This window comes from Platichthys flesus, chromosome 16 (genome assembly GCF_949316205.1).
Source record: "Platichthys flesus chromosome 16, fPlaFle2.1, whole genome shotgun sequence".
Lineage (NCBI taxonomy): Eukaryota > Metazoa > Chordata > Actinopteri > Pleuronectiformes > Pleuronectidae > Platichthys > Platichthys flesus.
The window spans coordinates 1,641,592-1,661,902 of NC_084960.1; the positions used below are offsets into that span (position 1 = coordinate 1,641,592).

The window sequence follows — 20,311 nt, forward strand, 5'->3', positions numbered from 1 at the left end:
TTATATTCTCTAAACTCAATATTTGTGAATCAACACGTCTCTCACTTCACGTGTGTTTTCACTACAAAGACACAAGGTGGCGCTGTTGTTGTTTTTGTACTTTGAACTCGTTGTTGTTTTGAATTTGAATTTGATTATATTAAATTAATTGCCAAGTATTGTGATATAAAATCTCTTTTTTGTTGTATATAAAAACTTCAATAATAGTAATAATACGATTAATAATAATAACAGTTTCTGTGCCACTGTCCATCAGGACACTGCAACCAGCCATATTCTCTCTGCTGATGCATTATGGGTATGTACTGAATAACAAATGACTCAATGTTTATTCACAGTATTAATTATAATCTGTCACATGCATTTCAGCTGCTTTCCTTGGGTAAATTTGAGGTCTTGAGTTTAAACTAAGACATCCAATGGGAGTAACAAAATAATAATATTCATAATAATACAAATACATATATGTAGAAACAGTTTAAGTTTCCTCACCGACGCATCAATCATCAAAAACTCTTTGTGGAAAATATTTTCACGTCCACGAGCTTTTAGAAAAAAGTGTTGTTTGCTTAAAGTACAATTTAAAAAAAGGAAGTAACACAATGTTTATTTTCACCTTCTCACTCAAACTGTTGGAAATGTCGCACATCTCTACGCAACCGACACAAGAACTCACACCAGCTTCTACAAATGATCTGCACTTTATTCCAAAATTGTTCACAACACAACTTACATACAAATAATGTGTCACTTCTGTCGTTATCTTACAAGCTGCACTGCGACAACACCCTTCCACAGCGTCGCACACAGTGAATTATAATTATAATTGAATTAACTGGCAGTGTGTTACCGGTTGTAGCAGCACTGTGCTTCATATAGTGTAGTGTAGAAATAGATTTGTTATATACAGAGTGTGTTAGATTTATATGTGGTAAAAAAATTGATGTTTCTGGCAGAAATGAGATGGGACTGGAACAGATGATTGACAGATGATTGACAGATGATGGACAGATGATGGATGTTGTCATTCATTAATCTGATTGCACGTGATCTGACTGCACTGAGACGTTTTTGCAGGAAAGGGGCGGAGCTCTTCACTCCCTGTCAGGCGCTCAGGGATTTGATCCTGCAGTACAGGACCATGGAGACGACCATAGCACAGATCTGAGGAGAAAACACACAAGCGTTGGAGTAAATGTGCACAAACAGAGAGACACGGTTTCATTTACAGTCGTTTCATTGTGTTTCTGCTCAAACCTCCAGAACTGCAATCCCCAGGGCCACTCCCACAATAACCAGTGTGTTGCTGTTAATCAGATCCCAGATCTTCTGGAAGCAGCCAGGGTTTATCTGAGGACAATGAGAAACAGAGCGAGTGAGTCTTTCACTTGGGTTTTGTGTGTGTGGACGTTTCTCTTGTTCCTGGTTCGCACCTTGCCAGTGTCGGCGTTCGTCTGGTTACAGGAGGAGGTTGTGTCGGGACAACACTGGGGCGGGAACTGATCGTCGTGATCCACATAATACGGAGAACCCACAAAGTCGGAGGAGTTGTGAAATCCACAACAATGCAGCTAACGTGGAGACACAGAGAGAGTCACGGTTACACAAACTGAGAGGAGAGTTGTGTAGCTGAAGATCTGACACGCACCCCGGTCATCGTCGTGTTCCACAGGCCGGTGATGTCCTGGTTCTTCCCATAGTCCTTCTTGATGTTACTCACGGCTGCTTTGCTGAGCTTCTGAAGCAGCTCCTCCGCCTGAAACACAAACACACATCAATACACACAGGACCACAGTGATCACGACACTCCACCAGCATCCAGAAGGTCACCTACCAAGGGTCTGAACACCAAGATCACCACTGCTCCGGCAACCTCTGCGATGAAGACCAGCAGCACGATGATAAAGAACTGTGGAGAAGATCAGAGAGTCGTCCAGTTTAATGGAAGCAGATACAACCCAACATCAAATCAATCAAATCAATCAAATCAATCAAATCAATCAAATCAATCAAATCAATCAAATCAATCAAATCAATCAAATCAAATCAGATCTACTAGGTGTCTTCAGCGACCTACCAGCAGCAGCATGCACTTGCTCTCCTTCATGGCGCCGCAGCAGCCCAGGAAGCCGATGACGAGCAGCAGCGCCCCGATGGCGATCAGCAGGTAGCCCACGTTCAGCACCTGACTGAGCTCCGAGGGCGCGTCCTCAATCTTCCCCAGGAAGCCGAGGACGGAGCCGCTGTCCACCTTCACCCAGATGCCCACGCCCAGGATGGCAGCGCCCGCCAGCTGATGGTGGAGAGGAAGAGAAGCACCGGGGTCATGGAGGTCGAGGGGTTTTACATGTAAAGGTCACGGGAGCAGGACTTGTAAAAACTATTGTGGACATGCAGGAGACATGTCTTCATGTTTATGTCTTTTTGATACTTCATCATGGAGGTTATGTTCTCATCTGCTTGTTTGTTTGTTTGTCAGCAGGATTATGGATTCTGCAGATTATGACTAAACGTGGTGGAAGGATGCAGAACTGGTTTATAAGTTTTTGTTCAAATCTCTTTAACATTGTGAGATAACACGTTAACATACATTCAAATATTTACTTTCTTAATCAGCGTCTCGTGAAAGAAGAGGAAGAAAATATAAGATTATTCTTTCGGCTCCTTTTCATTCAAGATTTGAGATTTTGTGTTGACAAATTAAAATTGTTTTTTTTATCGCTAAATGGGATAAACTTATATATATAAACATTTTCATTGATTTGATCGATGCAGATGTATGGGACTGATATTTATGAGTGTGGTAAAAATGGGGTTCTAATGAATTTAAAGAGTTTTTTTAACACTTTCGAACTTGGCAGAAGTTTCCTCTCTGAATCACCCTTTTTTCCGTGGCCCCTTTTCTTAGCACTTGCTTGTGACAACATTTGAAAATTTCTCGTCAAACACCGGAACTTACGAAGATGATGCCGTTGAACAGGAACATTGTGACCTTGAGGAATTCGAAACATCCCATTTTCACGTCTCGGTCTTGAACCTGCAGCCGGAGACAAAACATGAAAAGAACACGATCAGTCAAACTCCCTGATGATCACCTGCTGCCTTCGTGAATCACCGTGCTTCTCACTCCGTCAGTCAGGTGACAGACTAACAGTGGGATTGTCCCTCGCTCTGTCACCATGACGGGGGGGTGGGGGAAACACCTGCCTCTTTCCCAGCTCCTCCCCCTTTAGCCCTTTGAAAGCTTTAATAGCTTATCTCCCTCAAACACTCAGCGGACACAGCAGCTTTAATATCCATGTGTGACCTCACAGGGGCCGAGGCTAACGGCTCTGTTTAGTTTGTCATTGACAGATTGAGTGGAGACGCAAACAACTGCGATAGAGCAGCGAACGAGAAGAGGAACAGAACGAGACGGAAGTGGAACTGTGGCTTAATCCAAAGGTTCAGGATCCTGGAGTAGGAAACTGTCATGGTGGAAGGATTCTGGAGTCGAAGTCCAGTGTGTTAAAGCGACAAAGATACATTGTGTGTGTATTTGCATGGAAAATTCTGTGGTCAGCCAACTTCTCCATCACAAACAATACCCTGGTAGAGCCGTCGGGCCTCGTTCTGTTGTGCACAGGTGAACAAGTTAAAACAAAGGTTAAAATCTTTTAGATAAGAAGTTACAGTATGTGGAAGATTAATGAGAATGTGTTTGAGTTGTCGGTTAAACTTTGGGAGGACGTGAAGTGGCAGACATGTGATATATGACACATTTAAATGTTTAAGAACATATCTAGGACATTCCTCTTGTCTTCTTCTTTCACGTATAAAAGTAGGAGTGTAAAACAAATGGGTTATGTTTGATAATTCCAAAGAACATGTTTCCTGGCTGAGAAGAAATTGAGAACCTCCGGGGTGAAGATTCGAACACGACAACACAATCCAGGAGCTGACGTGTGTTCACACAAATCCACGACATCTCTCTTCATCGACTTGACTCATCAAACAGCCTCTGAGTCCTCTCCTCCCACCTCCTCCTTTTACAGCCTCACTGTTCCACAGTCACTTCAAGGTTGTCACTTCCAAATGTGTGTGTGTGTTTGTGTGTGTGTGTGTTGGCCTCCCAGGAGGGGAACAGTGGTCTTTGTGTGCTCTTTGTGCCCAAATTGTCATCCCCAACCACAAAGACAGAGCAGGTTCCCATTGTCCGCAGAAACAGGCTGGTCTGAAACCAATACATCCCAGCATATCTGGGTCATATTCATGTTCAGCAACATCCTCCTCAAACACGTCTCATTGACCAGGGAACAGGAAGTGGCTCGTCAGTTGATTTGCCTGCGCTGACACAGTGAAGCTGTTAATCATATATTTAGGATCCTTGAGACTGGAGCGTCGCCTTGACTCCCTCAAACTCCCTCTCTCCCTTCACTCCTCCGAGCGTCTCCCACCTCCTCCTGGTCAATGATTGCACTCGGACTCTGAGGAGAGAGGCTGGTGATGTATTAACGAGCCCGACTCACATGCAAATCTCAAAAAGCACCCAGCGATGACTGAAAGCACCGAGGACTTGTCTTTCTGATCGTGTCCTGCAGCACATGTGAAGAAAAAGGAGCATCTCTCTCTGCAGAGCGACACACTCGACACCGAGCATGTGTGAGATGTGTCAGCGGATACGTGGTTTGTATTCGTGGGTGTTAGATCGACGCTGCTCTCTCCCTGAACGTCCAGCTTCCATCTCAAAACACAGGCACAGCCAAATCTCAAAGGACGCCATTGAGGGCAATAATTGCAGGCAGGTCTCAGGAGACAAAGGATCATTGTTGGAAGGATCCTGCCTGCGTTGGTACGGCTCTTAGAAAAGAACCAGACATCTCACAGGAAGAAGAAGAAGAAGAAGAAGCAATAGAACGAGTTAAGAACCCAGTGAGAAGTTGTTGAGCTCACCTTCCACAGGAGAAATCTCAGGTTCCAGAGTCTGAACCTTCACGGTGGGGATGGAGGCGGCAGACGGACGGTGGGAGAACAGGAGCACAGGAGTGTGTTGTTCTTCTGTCCTCGGACAATGACCCACAATGTGCTCTGTGTGTGTCTGTGTGACACTTCCTGTGCCTTCGTCACTCCAACGAGCCTCTCGTGACTTTCTGATCTGCTTTCTAGTGTTATTTCAAGAGTCAGGTCTGGTTATAAGTACTTTTGGTGGGGGGGGAGGAGGGAGCAGGTGGGCGTCTCCACATCGGCTGAGTAATAACACACATCACCATGGAGTCAGGCTGCTTGCCTCCTGAGGGAGGGAGGGAGGGAGGGAGAGAGGGAGGAGAGAGAGAGAGAGAGAGAGAGCTCACCTGTAAGCCTCCGCTTTGCTAATTTGAAATATGAAAAAATAATCAGTCTGTATTTACATCAAAATCTAAAAGCTACAGGTTATTTTTCCTCCTCAGCATAATTTAAAAAGTTGTGTTTAGATATGAGAAACACAACAATGGCCAAGTTGGTGAAAAATTAGTAAACATGACACATACATGTATAAATAAAAGCAAATACAATATGTCTAGATGCTCTATCTCTATGGGTACTACATTTTCTCTGGGGTTCCACAGGGATCAGTGTTAGGACCACTGATAAATGCTTCCAATAAAGTTACATAAATTCATATTTTTTAACATCAGTAATGGATGACATCACATTCCCTCCCTCCCTTCATCCATCCATCATCTTTACCACTTCTCCTTCGCGGGTGTAGAGGTTTGGCTCACCAGCGTATCGGGACGACGCACAGAGACACACAACCGTTCACACTCACGTCACCCTGATGCCACACAGAAAGCCAGGATTCAAACCAACAACCTTTCTCTTTTATTAATTGCTTTTTTCCCCAAAAATTTTAAACCTGCAGGTGAATCATCAAATCCACCTGCCGTGGACGATAAGAAATACAGAATATACAAAAAAATAAAAGGTCAGGAGCCTCAGGATTACTTTGGACTCTGACCCGAGCTCTGAAAAAAATATTAAACCACTCGCAGTTTCTATCGCTTTGAAAAACAATCACATTAGTGATTCTGTCACTGAACCAAGAGGAACCAGTGGATTTTTACTGGCACAGTGCATTTCTCTTGACAAAGGGACGTGTTTGCCTTGCTGGTGTGTGGAGGTGCTGGTTTTCACAAACCACAGCCGAGTGTGGACTCATATCATTACCATCACAAACAACACTCCAGCTCATTTCAATGTGTCCATGCAAAGCTGCACACGTTACTCTGAAAGTGCTTTGTTTGACCTCTTTACCTTTTCTATTCTATTCTTTTTAACCCCTTTTATTGTGGTTAGAAATGTTCTGCACTTTCTGGTTATAGATTTCTCTTCATTTTGTCTTAGTTCAACACCTTGAATCTGCCAAATGAAATGTGCTTTATGAATAAATCTGTCAGACATTTACTTTTGTATAAATACTTCATTTAGGTTTGACAGTCTTTTCTCACCAATAGTGTAAATATTGCAGTTCTGTTGATGTTCTCTGAGGTTTCTACAGTTACATTTTCCCTCGGAAGCTTCTCCTCACTCTAGTCGACCTTGTTAAGCCCAACGAGGCAAAAAATTGTGATTCGTGAATATGAGTTTTCTCTGAGTAACACAACCCTGAGGGTGACGGATGGACAACAGAGTGAGAATAGATGATTTACTGTAGAATAATCTAATGATCACTCACTACATCACAATAGAGATGTGACATTTTGAAGAAGCTGTTAAGAACAGGTGTGGAATGTGTGTGTGTGAGGGAAACAAATAAATAATTAAATCATTAAACCTTTAAAATAGCAAACTTAGCTCTTTATCATGAATTAGCTGCAAACTAACCGATTGACAAAAACAGAAAGCAGCACTCAGCTGAGTGACCTGTTCTCTGAAGTCATTCAGTGACGAGGTGTCACGCGCTACCTCTCAGGCCTTTTCTTACTTCCTACACCCCCCCCCCCCCCGCCCCTGCACTTCATCACCAGCTCGCACAAACACAGAGGAGAGCATGATGTAAGAGACTTTGCATATTAAAACCCCCTCGTGTCACACAAACAGAAATCAGAAGAAAAAGACAGAATGCAAATGAGTCATTTTCATATATTTTAGTGATTCATCAGGGTGAGTGGGTTTAGTGAGGAGCTGGAAAACAGACGGGACACAAGAGGTGAATCTTCCTGAGAAACTGTCACATGAAAGTTACAGGATTCATCTCCTGCTCCTGTGAGTCAGGCCCGAGATGCAAGATGGAGAAGCATGTCCCACACAACAGATGCTCACATTTGAATGACTGAAATGAAAGAGCCGACATCTGTGTCACTACGAGCACAAGAGTGTGTGTTTAATGTATTCAACACACACACTCTGTGAGTAGTGAGATCTTCACTCACCACACTGCTTGTCATCAATAATCTGTCTTGGTTGTGTATTAAAGGGTCGAGCATTCATATTTAAATCAAGCTTTATCGCTAAAGGACTATTCTACTGGTTTTCAAGGTCAACGATTGTTTTTTTCCTTAAACGGAAAAAAACATTCGTTGTCAAACGTTAAATCATCTTGGAATCAGTGGATGTTGATTTCAGACAGAGGTAGAAAAGAGACTGTTCCTCATCCAAGCTGGAGACCATCGATTCTGCTGAGGTGTTCAAGGTCCTGTCACGATGTCATCAGGCCGTCCTTCTGTCTGTTAATTTAGAGTCTCAAGTCTTTAGACTGTGGGACGAAGCTGGAGGAAACCCACGTTAACACGGGAAGAACATGCAATCAACCAGCCATGTCATATCAGCTCCACACACTGCTGAAACCGTGTTTTACCAAAAGGCCACAAGAAGGGTAAAGCAGCGAGTCCAAGGCAAAAAGCCTCATGTGTAAACGTGGGAACAAAGAAACTGTTTAAATAATCCTGTATCGCAGCTGAGAGCTTCTAGTGTTTAAGATCTGATAAAGGAAATATGTAAGATTAGAATGTTGCTTTGTTCCAACGTGACTTTGCTCCACGTTAGTGTCATGGAAAGAAAATGGCTTCATAAGAAGGGTTTTAACCGTTGACCATTGTGTTTAACGAGCGTAATGCCACCTCCGATAAGATCAGGCTTTGTTGTCCAGGAAGGAGCAAGGCAGAGTAGCTCATGCTGCCAAACTGATATCAGACCAGCTCCCAAAAACAGTAACTAACTTTTAAATGCTGGATGTGTTGGTAAACCCACAACAACTTAGAAAGTACCACCGCCCTTAAACTGGTTTGCCAGCCATGCTAATGTCTGTAGCATGGCAAACTGTTTCTAACTGGATCATCATGCGTGTGCACAGAGAGCATTTGGTTGTTAGTGTCAGTTTGCTCCAACAATACATGTTAACAGTTGTATCAGTGTAGATAAAGACAACTGGGTCAGTAACACTCCACGTTGTGTTGTCCTCTGGTCGCCGGTGGGCTTTCTTTCAGAAGGGGGTCATGTGACGGGAGCCTGACGAATCAGCGGAGGCCACGTTGTGACCGTAAAGATCCAATCAGCAACCGGCTGTGAGCGTCTACCTCATCGTTTCCAAACTGGTTCTGTCGTCCAGACTTTTAAGATAAAAATCAAGCAGCAGCGTCTCCACTCCACAGCAGTGTGGACGGGAGTATCCTCAGCGTCTTTTCAAATTAAAATCTGCGGCTGCAGCCTCAGCACAGTCGTTCCCGTCAGGATGAAGAGAAACCCAACGCTTGACCGAGCTGCCGAGCCCAGTCATGGTTGAGTAACTCAGATTAGATGATCATTATTCAGGAACAGTGGATTAAGGTTTTCTCTCTGGCTGTTTCCTGCACAGCAGTCCGAGCGGCTCGTCCACTGTCTGTGTGTCCACGGGCAACTCCTGGACTTCCTGGACGAGAGACGCAACACAACCACGACCAGGAGGAACGTCTCTGTCCAACCTGGAAGTCGTCCTCCGGCTCGTGAGGGAGAACCTGCTCAGCTCCTTGTCAGCGGCGCCTGCTCCAGCGTCTCAGGTGGCCTGCTTGTCAGGGTGGCTCTTCAGCTTGTGGAACTTGACACTGTCCAGCTTCTCGAACCTCTTGTCACAGAACTCACAGGTGAAGTTGTAGTGAGCCTCTGGAGTGTGTTTCTTCATGTGCCAGTTCAGGGACGCACGCTGGCGACACTGGTAGCCACAGATCTCACATCTGACAGGTGACACGAGGGTGAGGAGACGAGATGGAAGGAAAAGAGAAGAGCGGGATGATCATAAGCAATGTATTAATATATGTTTAACATTTGTCCAACAAAATCCTGGTTCTGATTTGTTCAATGCATCAATAAAAGTGTTGTACTTACTGAAGCGGCGTTTCTCCCGTGTGCGTCCGCCGGTGAACCTCCAGGTGATTCTTTCGCTTAAAGGATTTTCCACAGGTCTCACAGATGAAGTCTCTCACCCCTGTTCAAAAAGATCCAGTTACACTCGGGAGGTTTGTAAGGAAGCGTTTCAGATTCTGAGACTCAAACTGCCGGCCCACCTGAGTGGATGATCATGTGGCGGTGCAGGTGGTTCGACAGGTAGAACTTCTTCCCACAGCCTGGATGGGGGCAAACCTTGGTCCTCCCTTTCCTGTGCACCAGGTTCACATGATTCTGAAGCGAGTGAAACAAAAGGATGATTTGAATCTGCAGCTACACAACCTGAGCAGGAAGCAGGAAGTGGAACTGGTGTTGGACCTGGAAGCTGCTGATCGCCACGTAGACCTGACTGCAGCCCTCGTACGGGCAGTGGAACATCTTGAGCATCCCGTCGGCCTCGATCACCGGGCCTCGTCTGTTCCTCTTTGACCGGACACTGCAAAGGAACAGACACCGTGAAGGTCACTGGGACAAGAAGACAACAACTGCAGTCGTCCCTCAGATCCTCAATCTACCAGAGTCAAGCTGCTCTGGATTTCCCCGTGTAGAGTGCACACATCACGAACCTGCTCAGATTCCTTTGACGCTCTCTGTCACCACTGAGTTCCAGAGCGTCCACCGGCTGCAGCAGCTGTTTGTCACTCAGACCTGAAGAAGAACAGTTAAAGAATATGATATCATCTGGATCTACAATGTCCCCCTGACTTTTGGACCGATGGCTTTTTACTGTAATTAACAACATCACATTAAGTCAAAGGGAGCCGGGCAAGAAGGGGATATTAAGTGATTCAGGAGATTTTCTATGTATACAGGATTGTTACAGTATGGAAGTAGAAGTAGACCTGTGTACTAGACAGGTACTTTCACCTGAAGACATTACATTAGAAGGGAGACATGACATTCCCAGCCTAGCGCCCTGATCCCAGGTGTAGCGCACCTGTCATGGAGTCCTCGTCCTCTGCTGTGGTGAGTTTAGAGTCACAGGAGCACACCTGGTTGTAAGTGACGCCCCCGATGACCGTGCAGGTGACCTCCTCCACGGTTCCTCCGCCCATGCTGAGCTGGATGCCCTCTGACGCCAGGGCCTCGTAGCTGGGCCCAGTGATTATAATTAACTGGGGGGAAGGGGGGGGGGGGGGACAAATAAGAAATGGAAAAAACATTTTAACTTTTTGAAGGAAGTAGAAGCACATTCCAGAGCGTTCACCTCGTCGACCTCTCGCTGCTAAACACTGATTCACAGACCTGGGAGCCGTCCAGAGCCGTCCTCTGGTCGGGGACCTCACAGCTGGTCACCAGAGGGTGGGGGGGGAACAGGTCACTCTGCTCCTGGACCTGCACGGAAGGGCCTGATTGGACGGACAGCTCCACGGGGCTGCTCAAGCCCTGAGACAGCACAGAGTCCTCGTCCGTCTTCTCCAGTTTATAATTAAGTGGTACAGTCCTGATCTCCTCTTCTATGAGTTTCTCTCCTTCCTCTCCGTCTCTGCTTTGCCTCAGATCCTCGGCCTCCTCTTCTGAGGAGATGGAGACAAACGCTGCAGGGGGGGACCCCGGCTGTTCCTCCATCTCCATCTGCCACACAGGCTGTTCCATCAGCGGGACATCCCTGGAAGAAGCCTCGAGTCTGGGCTGGTGGTTCAGAGAATCAGCCTCTTCGATCGGGCACATGTATGTTTGCTGCTCCTCAGAAACATCCTGGTTTTCTCCCACATCTTCAGAAAACAGTGGAAATAACGTGTTGATCATATAGAAACAACAACAACAAATTAATAAGACAAATAATAAAGTTTACATTCTGCACCTTTGAATAGTTTGAGAGTCTCTTTTCTTCTCCTCCTGCTCACTGCGCTTTTAGCCGAGGGCGAATCTGTTCTCGTCGTGTTCTCATCCTCCTCCTCCTCGTTCACCTCCTCCTCGTTCACCTCCTCCTCTCGTTCAGAGTCACTTGCCTCCCTCGGTGGTGAGAAGAGGTACTGCACAAAGGAGTGGTGGGCGTCACACTGCCAGGCGGCGGCGGTGGAGAAGTTGGGCTGCAGCTCCAGAGTCTTGAGCTGGGGCTCGTGAGGGCAGGAGTGGGAGTGCTCCTGGTACCAGCACACCAGGCTCTGCAGGCTGGACACACAGAGCTTCCTGCCTGGGGAACAGGGGGAGGGCACACAGGAGTGAGGAACAGCACGATGAACTGAACCAATCAGAAGATCCATACGTTAGACTGCAATCCCTGGGAGATGTTTGTTAGAAAAACGTTAGAGTAACAGAGACGACTCAAAGAAAAGCAAAGGACTCTTTGATTCAGATAAACACCCCCCCCCCCCCCACACACACACACACACACACACATATATATATATATATATTAGTGGCTCCACTCACCTTTCTTCTGTTTCACTGAGACTTCTGGAACAATCTTCTTCCTGAAAAGTCAGAATCAGGTTGTTTAGAAAGAGTCGAGTAGAAGAAGAGAAGAAGAAGAGAACCTGCAGATCGATGCCACAGATAAAACAAAGAGCTGAAAACATGGAGACACCTGCAGCAGCAGAGATTGATTCTCTACCTCTCTCTCCTTCCTTCCCTCCCCTCTCTCTCTTTACATCCACGCTCCCTCCCTTTCCCCTTCTCATTCCCCTCTCTATGTCTCTCTCCTTTTCCCTCTCTGTACATCCTCTCTCTGCCCCCTCTATCTGTCTCCCTCTCTCTCTCTTTACATCCACACTCCCTCCCTTTCCCCTCCCTATCTCTCTCTCCTTTTCCCTCTCTGTACATCTTCTCTCTCTCCCGCCCCTCTCTCTCCCTCTTTGTACACCCTCTCACCCCCTCTATCTGTCTCCCTCTCTCTCTCTTTAAATCCCTCTCACCCCCTCTCTCTCCTTCTCCCTCTCTGTACATCCTCTCTCTCTCCCTCTTTGTACATCCTCTCTCACCCACCTGTCTCTCTCTCCCCTCACTCTCTGTACATCCTCTCTCTCGCTCTCCCGCCCCTCTCTCCCTCTTTGTACAACATCTCACCCCCCTATATCTGTCTCCCTCTCTCTCTCTTTACATCCTCTTTCTCCCTCCCTCTCTGTACATTCTCTCTCTCTCTCTACCTCCCTCCCCTATCCCCTCTCTCCCCTCTCTTTACATCCTCTCTCCCTCCTTTCCCCTCCCTCTCTCTGTCTGTCGCCCCTCTCTCTCTCAACATCCTCTCTCCCCATCTCTCTCGACCTCCCTCTATTCCTCTCTCTCTCTCTCCTTCCCTCTCTCCTTCCCTCACCCTGTCACGGTGTGTGCACGCGGCTCGTACCCGCGGTGTGTCTCCTGGTACTTGTCCCCACACGTGGAGTCGAGCAGGATCAGATACTCCGCCAGCCCCGCGTCACTGAGTCGGGTCCGTCTGCGGAGCTCGCTCCACAGCTTGTGGGACTCCCCCAGATAAACCCTCCGGACGTCGTACTTCTTCCGGGACTCGAGACGCCTCTGGGCCCGGTCCGTGTCCGTGAGCCGGGGTCTTCCTCTGCAGCGCCGAAGGGCACATTCTCCCGGGTCCCCGGCTCGGTCGGTGTCCAGAGGAACCTCCGGCTCCGTCAGGTTGAGCGCCATCTTGGCCACAACAGCTGATGTTGTGATCAAGCCGGAAGTTGTACGAGACCTCACCGGAAGTAGTGGTAAAGCTGAGTTTCTTCCCACGGCACGGACCCGTCAACTTTATAACCTTTATATATATTGATACATAAACTATATATATATATATATATATATATATATAATGTATACCACTAAACTTGAAATACTTTGCACGCTGACAACCAGGGCGGAACTTTGAATAGACACCTGTTTTCCACCCGGACCGCAGCAGGCCGAACACCAACGTGCCACATGTAAACAAAGCGGGGAAGTTGAGTGAAAGCCTCGTTATCAGAGATGTAGTTATTTAACACGTGTTGTTAACATGACGGACATTTTAAACCTGGTGTTCAGGACCTTTGCTTCACCCGCGGAGCTCCGGGCGTCTCCTCCTGCACCGGTTCCCCGCTGCAGCACCCTCCTGCTCGGGGAGAACAGCGTCAGCCGCTCGGTGCTGCTGCTCGCGGCCGTGACCGCCGCCTCCCACCCGGGGCTGAGGGTCGTGTTCTTCACCCGGACCCTGATCCGGAGCCTCCCGGCGTCTCTGCAGAAACTCGTCCCGAGTCCAGAGAGTCTGAAGGTACGAGACGAGACGAGACCACTTCCATCATAAGAGCAACAACAGCTCTATGAACTATGCACAATGCATAAAGGTCCAGTGAATAGGAAGCTGTCATCAGTGGTGACATTGTTGTGTTGAGTTATAAATGACTCAGGTTATGAATTATGTATTTATTCATTCTTAACAAATCATTTGGCAGCGTTCAGACCGTGAAGAGCGATTGAAGAGCAGAGCTCAAACAATCTGTTGGTCTATTAACAGTCAATATCTTGATTGTTTGTTACTTTCTGTGCAAAACTACAAAAATATTTGAGGTTTGCATCTTCTGAAATGTGATCATTATTTTACTTTCAATGTACTGATATGATAGTAAACTGAATACTAAGTTCTTTAGCTCAAAGATATTGATCATTCCTTCACCGTTTAAAAAGTTTTTAAAGACTTTAAAGTATTTTAAAGACATTTAATAGACTCACAATCATATATCTTATTGTACTTTCTATTTTTTACTTTTTAAAGAAAATCCAGTTCTGCTACCCCCGGACGGTGGAGGAGCTGCTGCAGCAGGTGGCCGCCCTGCACGAGTCCCCCAGCACGGCTCCTCCCTCCCTGATCATCGTGGACGGGCTGGAGGGCTTCCTGCTCGGCTCCAGAGGTGGCAGCCACAGAGAGCTTCACCCGGGGGGGCAGTCGTGTGCTGCCCACCTGTCTGCGCTGCTCTGTGACACCGCTGCCTTTCTCACAGGCGTCCTGGAGCAGCGCTCCTCCAGCTCCGGCCCCTGTCGCGTCATCGCCTCTTTCCAGTCGGAGGTCGACGCTGGACCAGCGAGCAGGGAGCCGCTTGCCTCAGATCCCATCCTTGATATCCTCGATCGCTACTTCCAGGTGCGCTGCACTCTGGACCCGGACGGAGGATATGAAGCGGCAGCAGCTGGACTGCAGCAGGTGTGGCACGTTTACCTTTCAGGCCGAGGCATCACAGAGGCATCGTGTTCTAAAGACTGTGGGGACGGGCCCGCTGTGACCCGGGAGTGGAAGCTGTTGCTTCTTCCCAATGGTTTGATGGAGTTTAAGGTGGTTTGAATCATCTGTATCAAGACCTTTAGCAGTTAGACATTTGTATTTGTTGACTCTGGGATTGTTTCTGCTCAGAGCAAATGCTACTTTTCAGCATTTTGTCACAGTGACAGTGAGACATGTTAAAGTTGAACAGGCCTTCGTCTCTGTTCGTCTTTATGTGTTTTCATTTATTTCATGAAGCATTTCTTGACATTTTCTGATTGCTCATCGGGTTCAATGATATGTAAGGTCATGTATTTATGTGCTGTTCAACCTCTTGGTTAAAATTTAAATGGACCACAATGGTTTGTAAATGAAAAATGTTTAATGAGTTAAACTTTGAAATGATACACAGAAGTAAAATGTCAAAAACACACTGTATATTCAAATAAACATATATTTTATATATAGTATCAATGTTTGTTCCCTTAATCAACGCTACTCAAGTCCAGTCTTGTTAGAAACCATTGATTTACAAATTGAGAGGAATTAACAAGAACGAAACACTGAACTAAACTGGGTGATGATATCACAGTCGAAGTAGTTTACACATCAGAAAAATAAACAATGTCACGGCCGAGAGGAAAACACTTGAAATGTTTGAGGATTGAAAACATTGAAGGAACCAGTAGTTTGGAAATACAAATTTAAGATTCTAAAACCTCGCCCTCTAAAAATATACTGGCTGTCGCATATTATTAAGATTTCAAATAGTAAAAAAATAAAAAGATAATCATATTAAATAAATCTGGATTTTTCTGTCCAAAGACATGCCGATTAATTAAAGACTCTTAATTGACTTTATGTGTGAGTGATTTGTTTCTCTGTCGACACGTTGATAAACTGAAGAGCTGTCCAAGGTGGGAGAACGAGGAAAGATGGAGGAACTGCTGCTGTGGACAACTTAGAAGAAAGTTGGTTCAAACCTTTAGTTGTCAGTTAGTTACTTCTTAGTCACACTACTTTTATTTTTTACAACATATAAGTCAGAAATGTGTAGAAATATATTTGTATACTTTAAGAGCAGATACAATTTCAGCAACTAAATATTCTCCAAAGCCACAAAAGCAAAGAAACATAAAAAAAAAAAAACAGAAATTATTCAGTTTAAAAAAAACACGTGAGCTTTACTCTTTAGACGGCAGTGTATTAAAACTTTCCTGCACAGCCTACAGTAGAAGTAGTATTATTTGCTCAGGAATATGTTTTTATGAGAATAACAACAACTTAAGATTTTGATCCCTCTCTGATACAACTGTGATAAAATACAAAAAGTTATTTACAAATACAGTTTTATCAGGTTTGGAAATGAGTCTGACTTTGTAGCTGCCGGGTTCAAGTGAAATCAACAAATCTCATGTATAAAGAAAAACTAACTACTAGATCTTTCTATATTTTGCAACCTCCCAAAACTAAGTAAAGTTTTTATTAACTGAAACATCTTAGGAACCACAGGATGGATTAGATTAACTAGTTTATATTTATTATATTTTTATGTTCAATCATACTAATATCTGTTTCATATTAAGTTGTGTATTTAAGTGTATTGTATGATAAGTTGTTTCAATATTAAATATGTTTGTTATATATATTGTTTATCATGTGTAAATAAATAATTAGATACATTTTATACTTATGTAGAAAAAATTGGAGGAGAGTGGGATTTGTTGACAAAATACAAATGAGAAGGGGCAGAAAACGGCTCGTAATGTTCATAGTTTCCATTTCTGTACGTCTACTCATAAAAAGCTGTTTGGTTATTTAAGCTAAAAAATTATGCCAAACTTATCTCAAACATGAATATTTCCTTGCAGAAGCCACAGCTGCCATTTGCATGTAATGGTGTTGTCCTCTACAGATTGGGGATGACTTTGCAAAAGTAGAAATGTACATCCAGTGGACATGGAGTCCTTCAGCTCCGTGTTCCAGTCAGACACAGAATCCTGGATTCTCCTTTAACAGTTGTGGTGAGGCCATGTGGTTTGAGTCTCTTTGGTTCAGCCGTCACCGACCACGGGCTGATGCCGCGGCAGGAGCGGCCTCCTGCTCGAGGGGATCTCATTATTAAACCCGTTGGCGTAGATAACCACTTTCCCGATACTGTCCGTTCTGCTCATGGGGCTGTAATCCATAGAGACCCCGGAATCGGCCACTGCCATGTAGGTGTACCCCGGGCCCTTGGGGTTCCAGGGGTGGTTCGGGTACTCGAAGCTGGACTGGGACGAGAGAGCACCAGAGCTCTGCTGCACTGACCCCAGATCAGAGTGGGATTCACACAGCGCAGTGTTCCTGGAGGCAAAGAGCACCTCGAGGGGTGAGGTCTCCTCTAGAATATCATCCAGGTGCTCGGCCTCGCTGTGGTTGTGGTTACTGAGAGTGACGTATGTGTCCTGAGACTCCAGCAGAGAGGACTGGGAGACGGGCATGGGCTGCTGGTGGAGGGCACGTAAGCGGTCCATCAGCCAGTGGTCAGGTGGCGTTGCTCTCCTCTCTAACGTCTCCCTCTCATCCGGCCACTTCACGTCCACCTCCTCCTTCCGGTCTGCGGGTGGAGCTCTGGAGACTTTGGGAGGCAGAGGAGGAGAGGGCAGCGCCGGGGAGAAACTGAGCTCCGACAGCACCTCCAGGGCAGAGGGGTGTTCCTCTGAGCAGAAGAACGCTGGAGCCAACCTCAAGCCTCCGGTGCTGTGGCCTAACCACTCCTGTTCACCAACATGAGGATCAAGTTAGAGTGAGAGATCACTGAGACTCTGCAGCAGGCTCACAGTAGCACTTAGCTCGACCTCACAGATCCACTCGTGTGCCTGAAGTCTGATTCTCACCTGGAAGTCTCCACCGTAAACTGTGAACAGGTCCTGGAACTTGCCCTCAGGACTCGGGATAGTCGGCCAAATCTTCTTTGTAAGAAACCTGCAAAAAACATAATCCTCAGATGAAGCCATGTGTTCATGTGGTGAGAACATCTGAAGTGTGAATGTGTCCATCTTTGACCGACCTGCGATGGGACCGGAGGACGGTGAGGGACAGAACAACGAGGATGAAGGAGATGATGAGAGTCAGGGACATGATGAGTGGGTCGAATTCTGCAGGAACCACAGAATTAAACTCTGAACAAAGTAAGAAAAACAAACTAAACCAACCAATGTGTCACACCAAGGATGTGACACAGCCCTGTTTTGAGTTCTCACCTCCCGGCACTGTTTCTATGAACACCGGTTCACTCCAGGAACTCCAGTAGCCGTTGTAGCTGAGCTCATCCAGCTTCACGCGGACTTGCACCTCGTACCTTGTCCCCGGCTGCAGGTTCCTCAGGATCAGCTCCGAACTCGCTTTCACCTCCTCCACCTGCAAGAGAGTCCTCAACTTATCAGGGGAGTCCAGGATTCAACCTCTAACACATCAGGGGGTTGGATGAAACCATACCTGCGGACGGTGGCCGTCCGCTGGGGCGTAGCGGACCTCGTAATTCATGGCGTCGGTCATGTACTTGAAGGGAGCTGGCAGCCAGGTGACTCTTATTTGACCCGGGTTCTCCGTGTGGTTCACCGTCACGTTGGCAGGAGGGTCAAGAAGAACTGAAGAGACAAGAGGGAGGAAACAGAACATGATTCAATAACACCACACGTCTGTGTGTTGTTTAAATCTACAACGAGTCAACGTTTGGCCACACGAGGCAGCAGAAACCAGCTGGAGGTCTTGTTGTCAGTTGTGTGTCAGACCAGCAGCTGTTACAGTAGTCATGTGATATATTGTCAATATGAAAATATTGATCACAGCAGCTTCAGATAACGTTTCTCTGAAGGTAACATGTAAACAATCAGATGCTTTTCCTTCTTACAGACGAGCTCGATGTAGAGGCTGCGGTTGTGGATCAGCTCCGTCTCCCGGTGGACTTGAATGTCCATCACGATAAACATCTGGGTTTGACTCATGTGGCAGACGAACAGCATCTTCCCGCTGGCTGCGGGGACGGCTCTCAACGGGCAGCGGCTACTGTTTTCATTTCTGTTTTCAGGACACACACAAACACTGAGGCTTCAATTTTTTGAAATCACTAAGAAACTGAACCTGACACTATTCTGGATAGATCGAGTTCTTCTGTAGCTTAAAACAATTTTGAACCCATAGTTAATTCTCTAACCAGACTGTTCTTTTAACTCAAAATAGTGTTATGTTGATATTGTTGTACTCAACGGTTGTGACTCACTTGTACGTGTACGTGAAGGAGTACTGATCCACAGAACCGGCCCTTTCCTCGTCTTCCTCCCAGAAGCACGTGAGGTCGTTCCTGCCTTCAGCAAAGCACTTGGGGTTCACTGGCTCTTCCTTCAGCATCAAAGCCACTAAGGGGGGGGGGGGGGGGGCGACACGTGTAAGAGCCCGTGCGAGGCGTCAGATCATCACGTCAACCAGAAGCTTTTATGATTTCACGAAATACAGAAACCAGCTCCGACAACACAATGGAAACAACTCTTTCATTTTCTTTTTTAAACGGTTCATCACGGTCTACACTATAGATCCACTTGTTTTACATGAAATCGTCTCTAATATATTTCATATAACTGTTAATCTACCTTTCGTGTGGAAGTCCCGCGCGTCCTGGCTGAAGGAAGCGGTTCGCACCGCGCGGAGAAACACGCAGAGCGCCAACACGCGGCTCAGGTGCTCACATGTCATCCTTTTGTCTTCTGTGTGAACATAAACACTTTGTCCCTCTGTTGTCCGCCTGCATCACTGAAGAATAACTTCCACAGACGCGTCTGTCGCAGCTCTCGCCGGGGGGTGGGGGGGTGGGGGGGGGGGGGGCTTGTTTTTGGTTGAGATACCATGGATAGCGCAGCGCGGTTACGCATCTGTTCTGGAGCGATAAGACGCGTCGAGCTGAGCTGTTTACTTTCTCCCAAAGTTAGTGGTTGTGTGTGTATGGGGGGGGGGAGCTTATACAACTTTTCAATGTCTGGATGATGGGCGGGAATCACGTGCTCATCGATGTTTACTACTTTTTAGTGAGTGAAGGGTGGTGATCCAAGCCGACCTGTGCCGTGCGTAAAAGCGCACGAATGATAATATAGATCACGTAAGTCTTGGTGTTTATGGATCGAAGGAAGTAAAAAAACATGTTATTTATCTGTTTGAAAGAAACGTCAGTGAAGCTGATGCGTTCAGATGAATCCTCAGCTCCTCGCTGGCTCCAGACCAGTTTAATCCCTGCATGTGTGGAAGTATCGGTGGCCGCAGAGTTTCACACACCTACAGACCTAAACGGTTTCTTATCTCCTCGCTGCACCACCATGTTTTCCCGTTCAGCAGCATTATCAGAGCTGCAGACGACCCTGTGTCTTCACCCATGATAAGTCGCCTGAGGGGGTGTAGCTGCCCATCCCCTGAGCCCTGAGGCTTCTTCACATCACTTGAAGGAGCGAGAAGACGCTGTGGTCCCAGTGAAGAGATGCAAAGACAAGATGTTCTGCATTCACGTGACGACAATGACTTCTCAGAAGCAGCTTTATGATGTTTACCCCTTCAGACGCAAGTGAACAACACATCCTCAGAGGGTTAGTGCAGAGGCCCAGCGCAGGAGAGGTAGTTGTGTGGTAACAGGAAGAAGAGGATGAGGAAATCTGCATTGTTGTGGAGGACAATGGCAGAGTGTGGTTTCTCTGGTTCTTCAGATAAAAGCTGGAAAATGCCCCGGCCTGATGTTTT

The 20,311-nt window shown here is 46.4% G+C and overlaps 4 protein-coding genes across 4 annotated transcripts; 1 reads left to right on the top strand and 3 right to left on the bottom strand.

The window, feature by feature from the left end:
- Nucleotides 1–682: 682 nt before the first annotated feature.
- Nucleotides 683–5,162, bottom strand: tspan34b (tetraspanin 34b). Its single transcript, XM_062407379.1, has 8 exons — nt 4,933–5,162; nt 2,960–3,037; nt 2,078–2,293; nt 1,835–1,909; nt 1,649–1,756; nt 1,434–1,571; nt 1,258–1,350; nt 683–1,164 (listed from the first exon to the last, which is right to left on the bottom strand). Exons 2-8 carry the CDS (start codon nt 3,014–3,016, stop codon nt 1,105–1,107), a joined length of 747 nt encoding a protein of 248 aa, XP_062263363.1. The 5' UTR covers nt 3,017–3,037; nt 4,933–5,162; the 3' UTR covers nt 683–1,104.
- A 1,929-nt stretch (nt 5,163–7,091) lies between these two features.
- Nucleotides 7,092–12,977, bottom strand: znf653 (zinc finger protein 653). Its single transcript, XM_062407380.1, has 10 exons — nt 12,665–12,977; nt 11,755–11,795; nt 11,183–11,515; nt 10,624–11,093; nt 10,316–10,493; nt 9,945–10,026; nt 9,697–9,814; nt 9,498–9,612; nt 9,319–9,418; nt 7,092–9,167 (listed from the first exon to the last, which is right to left on the bottom strand). The coding sequence occupies exons 1-10, from the start codon at nt 12,958–12,960 to the stop codon at nt 8,990–8,992; spliced, it is 1,911 nt and encodes a 636-aa protein (XP_062263364.1). The 5' UTR covers nt 12,961–12,977; the 3' UTR covers nt 7,092–8,989.
- A 163-nt stretch (nt 12,978–13,140) lies between these two features.
- swsap1 (SWIM-type zinc finger 7 associated protein 1) lies at nt 13,141–15,016 on the top strand. Its single transcript, XM_062407382.1, has 2 exons — nt 13,141–13,564; nt 14,066–15,016. Exons 1-2 carry the CDS (start codon nt 13,310–13,312, stop codon nt 14,627–14,629), a joined length of 819 nt encoding a protein of 272 aa, XP_062263366.1. The 5' UTR covers nt 13,141–13,309; the 3' UTR covers nt 14,630–15,016.
- A 137-nt stretch (nt 15,017–15,153) lies between these two features.
- epor (erythropoietin receptor) lies at nt 15,154–19,344 on the bottom strand. Its single transcript, XM_062407381.1, has 8 exons — nt 19,180–19,344; nt 18,813–18,948; nt 18,444–18,610; nt 18,029–18,180; nt 17,794–17,950; nt 17,601–17,688; nt 17,428–17,515; nt 15,154–17,307 (listed from the first exon to the last, which is right to left on the bottom strand). The coding sequence occupies exons 1-8, from the start codon at nt 19,280–19,282 to the stop codon at nt 16,603–16,605; spliced, it is 1,596 nt and encodes a 531-aa protein (XP_062263365.1). The 5' UTR covers nt 19,283–19,344; the 3' UTR covers nt 15,154–16,602.
- Nucleotides 19,345–20,311: the final 967 nt, after the last annotated feature.

Excerpts from the sequence above, each read along its gene's own strand:
- znf653 (XM_062407380.1), bottom strand. The coding sequence starts at position 12,960 with ATGGCGCTCAACCTGACGGAGCCGGAGGTTCCTCTGGACACCGACCGA. Across the intron at positions 10,494-10,623 it reads CGGCTCTGGACGGCTCCCAG|TTAATTATAATCACTGGGCC; the intron begins GTCTGTGAATCA and ends CCTTCCCCCCAG. Across the intron at positions 9,613-9,696 it reads TGGCGATCAGCAGCTTCCAG|AATCATGTGAACCTGGTGCA; the intron begins GTCCAACACCAG and ends CACTCGCTTCAG.
- swsap1 (XM_062407382.1), top strand. The coding sequence starts at position 13,310 with ATGACGGACATTTTAAACCTGGTGTTCAGGACCTTTGCTTCACCCGCG. Across the intron at positions 13,565-14,065 it reads CGAGTCCAGAGAGTCTGAAG|AAAATCCAGTTCTGCTACCC; the intron begins GTACGAGACGAG and ends TACTTTTTAAAG.
- epor (XM_062407381.1), bottom strand. The coding sequence starts at position 19,282 with ATGACATGTGAGCACCTGAGCCGCGTGTTGGCGCTCTGCGTGTTTCTC. Across the intron at positions 18,949-19,179 it reads GCGGGACTTCCACACGAAAG|TGGCTTTGATGCTGAAGGAA; the intron begins GTAGATTAACAG and ends CCCCCCCCTTAG. Across the intron at positions 17,516-17,600 it reads GTCCTCCGGTCCCATCGCAG|GTTTCTTACAAAGAAGATTT; the intron begins GTCGGTCAAAGA and ends TGTTTTTTGCAG.
- tspan34b (XM_062407379.1), bottom strand. The coding sequence starts at position 3,016 with ATGGGATGTTTCGAATTCCTCAAGGTCACAATGTTCCTGTTCAACGGC. Across the intron at positions 1,910-2,077 it reads GCAAGTGCATGCTGCTGCTG|TTCTTTATCATCGTGCTGCT; the intron begins GTAGGTCGCTGA and ends TCTTCTCCACAG. Across the intron at positions 1,165-1,257 it reads TGGGGATTGCAGTTCTGGAG|ATCTGTGCTATGGTCGTCTC; the intron begins GTTTGAGCAGAA and ends TTTTCTCCTCAG.